Source organism: Macadamia integrifolia, chromosome 4 (assembly GCF_013358625.1).
Source record: "Macadamia integrifolia cultivar HAES 741 chromosome 4, SCU_Mint_v3, whole genome shotgun sequence".
NCBI classification, from domain to species: Eukaryota; Viridiplantae; Streptophyta; class Magnoliopsida; order Proteales; family Proteaceae; genus Macadamia; species Macadamia integrifolia.
Window position 1 is genome coordinate 32896484 of NC_056560.1, and position 5380 is coordinate 32901863.

General features: G+C 40.1%; 1 protein-coding gene across 1 annotated transcript; it reads right to left on the reverse strand.

Moving 5' to 3' along the window:
- Positions 1 to 434: 434 nt before the first annotated feature.
- On the reverse strand, positions 435 to 2284 carry LOC122076458 (protein JINGUBANG-like). The gene has a single exon (XM_042641759.1). The coding sequence runs from the start codon at positions 1996 to 1998 to the stop codon at positions 667 to 669; it is 1332 nt and encodes a 443-aa protein (XP_042497693.1). The 5' UTR covers positions 1999 to 2284; the 3' UTR covers positions 435 to 666.
- Positions 2285 to 5380: the final 3096 nt, after the last annotated feature.

Sequence of the window (5380 nt, forward strand, 5' to 3'; positions counted from 1 at the left end):
TTTTGGGGTTTTGATTTCAGTTCAAATGGTTGGTTTTGATCAGCCTTATCGATCGATTTTGATCATTTAATCTGTTCCATCTATCGGTCTCATTTTTGACACCCCCAGATGCAATAATGTTTGCTTAGAAAGAAGCTAGAGTGACTCAAGAGATGGTCTGGAAGAGATCCCCACCCACTTCTGCAGTAGGATAAAACCATACTACCTGCTCTCTATCCGAAATTCTGATTTTGGAACTGGACTCTCACATTTAAGAGCCACTTCTTATATCTTTGATTGGGTTATCCATGCTCTAGACTGAGAATCTGAGATGGCCTCTCTCTCTCTCTCTCTCTCTCTCTCTCACACGCACACACACACACACACACACAGTATATCCGATACTGATATGATGCTGCCACCAGTGCGATGTATCGGTCCAAAAAAACCATGTCTGCGCCCCAACCCTAATTTTTCTTCCCTACATTTTAAGATATATGGAGAAATACATTCCTAAGCAGAAAAAGAGAGTAGAGTTGAGATTGAAAAAGAAATAAAAGGGAAATAGAAAATGGTAAAATTGAATGTCACAATCATGCATATCATCACTAGACTACTTGTACCCTGTTAAATGTTAATAGGTTCGATTTGGTTTGGTTTGATTTGGTTCAATTCGATTCCTTGTTACTAATTTAAAAGATCACCTTGAAGCTTCCTTTCAACCCAGGACGGCGACAACACTGGACTGGTCTCATACTCCATGATCTTATTCTTCTGATCCAACCTTGTCTCACTCTCTTCCAAGTTCACCTTTGTCTCTCCAGGGAACACCTTCACCCTCCAAACTCTAAACGTCCGATCCAAACTCGCACTATACACCAAGAACCCCATCACCACTTTCTCCATCTCCAAACAAGCAGCTAAGCATCTCACAGGCCCTGTGTGGCCATCCAACACAGCCAGACAAGCATGGAAGCAACTCCCTTTCTCTCTCCTCCACACCCTTATTGTCGTATCCTCTGAACCACTAAACACCAACCTCTCCACTGCCACCAAACATAGAACCCCAAACCTATGCCCTTGCAAAAACCCACCATGGTTGAACCGGCCTGACACTTTCTCTTTCTCCCAGAAATTGATGAACCCATCAGACGAACCGGAATAAAGGAAACAAGAGGTGGGCGACCAGCTCAAGGCCAAGGCATTCACAGGAGAAGGTTGGAACTTGAGTGTCATGGTCAGAGTATGAGAGCTCTCCCCATAAACCCTTCTCCATATCTTGACCGTTCCATCGGATGAGCAGGTGAAAACACAGCCGTCCTCTTGGTTGACCACGATCGCGTTGACATTGTCTTCGTGAGCCACGAACGAGTCAACACATCTCTTGTCCGAGACCCTCCAAGCTTTGACTGTCTTGTCCCAGGAACTCGTATAGAGAAGCCCCTCGGAATGGTAGTAAGCTAGGCAAGAAATGGAGTCCTTGTGTTGGTGGGAGCTAGTCCTCGAGAAGAGAGAGAAAGAGCTTCGTCTAGGCAAGCTTGTGATCTTCTTGTATCGGAAATTCTCCGATACCGAAACTCTCCAGACCCGAACCTTACAGTCTCTATGTGTGGTGAAGAGCATGTTACCGTAGGCCAAGAGGGCACGGACCTCGCCGGACTTGGCCTTGACGTAGCCACGCTCAATGATTTCCGGTTGTCGCCACACGTGAATGCGGTTGCTCTCGGAGCCAGTGAAGACGATGCCGCGAAGGACGGCGATAGATAAGATGCTGCCTTCATGGCGATGGAGGGCTGCGACGCAATGGTAGAGTAAGGAAGGGGAAGGGGAGGGGTGGAGAGGAGAGAGTGTCCATGGTGAGTCAGGGCTTGGAGGTGAAAGTTGGATCATGGAAGCTGAGGAAGGCCTGGAAGGACTGAACTGGGGATCCGGTTCTGACATTGGATCGTGGGTTCTTGGGCTCCTCTCTTCTTCGTCTATGAAGCTCCAAAGATTTCTCTTGCTACCATAGTAGTCCATGATGATGATGATACAGAAGAGGGGGAGTTAAGGTGGTTGTGAGCAGGGAGAGATGGAAGAGGTTTAAATGATTTGGGCTCTAATAATAACGAAGCTGTTGCACGATAGTATGGAATTCACAGTAAGGGGTTAGCTTGGATCCATTTATGACATTAATCATAGAAGAGAAAGGTGGGTATAGTAAGAAATGGGTTGGAGCTTGAGGAGTTTGAGGAAATGGAAACTTCTAGAGTACTGGCTTATAGATAAAAGTATTTGGAATTTTGGATCCTGGCTTCATTCTACTACTATATCTATCTATCTGTGCGTGTGGAACTTGTTTCTTAGATTCGATTTGAGGCTGGCTATGGAGTAATGGTTACAAAAAATGGCTATGAATTGGGTAGTTGTGAATTTTGATGGCTTCAGTACTTGTACGTTTAGGTAAATTATATGGGTAATGGGTAGGGAGAAAACAAGAGAGCCAATTTAAGGGCAGGCCCTAATTGAGCATGAAGAGCCATGCATGTGGCTGAGTTTCATTTCTATTGACCATATAGAGTGAGAGACAAGAGTACCATAAAATGGTCTGTACTGTGGCCACTGGCCAGCCTTCTTCACAATTGCAGCTTTTACTCTTTATTTTTTCTGGTGGAGGCTGTAACTTTGTGGGAAAGAAAATTCATGGAATCTTTACTCGGCCTGATCATTTCTGATCATTTTCCCACCCTCTGCGGGTACTTTAAATAGGCATAGTATATCTTGTTTATTGGAAGATGACCTCACTTTCTCAGATTTTATTTTCACCTACAAAAATCCCTGGAAACAAACGGGGCCAATGAAAAGCCAACAACTGGGTACTGTTAATTCCATATTTATTGAGGTGTAGATGTAAACTGATGGGATGTGATTGGATCCGGATTTTCCTTCATTGGGTACCCCTAAAATTGGATACAGATGCAAATTGAGTTCGGAATTTTAACTTTCCACTTATATCCTTCATTTGTGTAACCCAAGCTTTCCTCTCCCCGACGTATATGATTTACTCTCAATTGTCTTATATAGCTCAATTCCTCATTCTCTAAAACCCGTCAAATCTTCGTGAACCTTTAAAGATTATTAGTTACTTAGTTTTTTATTATTAGTTAGATATATCTATGCGAATTGGATATTTTACTTTCCATATTGACTAAATTTGTACCCAGATACCCTTTGACTGGATATAGATACCTTAGGAATAAGGATCTGGAACCAATCAGAACCTTGGAAATAACCCTAAGCCGAATCTATTTTCCAAACCCATTTCTTTTTGAATTAGACTGCAAATATACATACACATTGAAGGGTGTGGTTGAAATTTGAAAAGCATGCACTCTCTGAATCAGTATTTATAGTTCTTAAGAGACTGAGACAGCCCAAATGCATGTAATGCTCCGAAACAGATATCTGGGTCTGAATTTATTCTCGTTATCACACCCTTACTTTCTAGTTTCTTGTAAGTTTGAATTGGAAAACCACACCTTTTCCGCATTACTATTGGGTAGTTATTAAACATAGAAAAGTTATGGGGAAGGGAACCACAGGGTCCACACTCCACGGTACGTTAGGTAGCTTAAATATGCCTGCATGCACACTCACTTACATTAATTAATGTTGCCTGCTTGCGCAGACACATTCACCTACTAGAAAAATCTCTATTCATTATGGTTTCCAAAAAAATAATAAAAATAATAAATATATTTTTTTATAGAAAATAAAAATAATAATACTACCATGGTTTTGGTGCATGTTATGTGATCGGGTATCAATCTTTTATTTTTTTTGGTAAGGGTGATTGGGTATCAATCACCGTCAAAACTGATATGATACTGATACAGATCAGGATAAGTTGGCCACTAATTTTTCTAAACAATAAGGGGTTTTGATTGTTTTATCCTTGGTATCATTCTATCAATATAGTTATAGCATAATATTGGAATCGGTGACTAATGATATCGATATGGGCGATCCAAACTACCCATACCACAAACCATGATATTGTGACAAAAAAATTAAATTGTAATTAAGAGAAGAGGAGGGTTTCCTCTAATGTCCATGTGCAATTTCATGCTTTGGAAGAGGTTTTTTTACAAGAAACCTATCAAATAGGGATGATATTTAAGAGATTAATTACATGAGGGAGAAACAAATTTTTTTTTTCTTTTTTGAAACAGTAAACATTAATTTGGGAAGAGGGTTGTGTGCTCATGTAGTTTTGGTTTTTATGCTGATGTAGAGGGAAAATTTTCCTCTTGTTAAGACCCACAAGCAGGGTGTCAAAAAATTGGAATTGGATGGGTGTCAAATGCCAACGGGGTTGGTAGCCTAGTAAAAGGAAGCCCTTCTTTCATCATTATTCGACTCGACTAGTTGTGAATTTGAGTCGGCACGTCCAATTATCGCTTATTAGTCTTGTGAAAATACTACTTACCATATGAAAGCTTCAACAAGGGGTTGTGATCACTAGTTCACTACCATGGGGCATTATTTTTTTAAAAGATAAAAATAAAAATAAATAAAGTCAAATCAGTTGATTTACATCCAAATCGACACTGACCGATCCAGCTGATTCACATTGACCGATTTCTGACTGTTTTTGACCGATTCTATCTGATTCAATTACTGATTTCGAATTTTGAAAACCTCCCATGATACATGTACAGACATAAAAAGTTAAGCCCAATACCCATCACCTCTCTCTCTCTCTCTCTCTCTGTTTTCTTAGTTGGGCCGAATTATTAATGAACTTCGAGACAACAACTAGGTTTGCATAGAACCTTAATGGATAGTTCATGCACATGATATATTCCTGATGCAGTCCGATACTTCGACCCTCCATGTCTCATTCGGGACCCCTATCCTCTTTCAGTTAAATTCAAATTTTTTTGGGGTGGGGGAGAAAAGAATAAATTCACACATTTCTCTATATATAAAGATATATTGAATGTACTAAACTCACTCTAGAAGATAGACATTACATGTTCATCTCACCCCTTCGTTTCCACTAAGGCTCTGATTGGTAATAATTCTGTTCTCAAATTCATTAATTCGGATTACAAGCATATTTTTTATTTGTCATTGATTGATAAATAGTCATAAAAATGATTTTAAAGAAATCACATTCAAACTTAAATTTCCATTTCATGTTTAGAGACATGATAAATACAAATAAAAATAAACAAACCACTAACAATTGAGTTCCATCAGCTCTTTCTCACAGAGACGATTCCATCAGTCATTGGCTCCATCTTGCTGTTTTCCACCAAGAACGTTTTATGAAACTCTTTGACCCTCGAATTTAGAGTATCCTACTTTCACGCGATTCACAGGGTTCAACAAGCAATCGATATTTCACGATCAAAGG

What these genes read in the sequence shown, in the direction of transcription:
- LOC122076458 (XM_042641759.1), bottom strand. Translation starts at nt 1,998, where the DNA reads ATGGACTACTATGGTAGCAAGAGAAATCTTTGGAGCTTCATAGACGAA.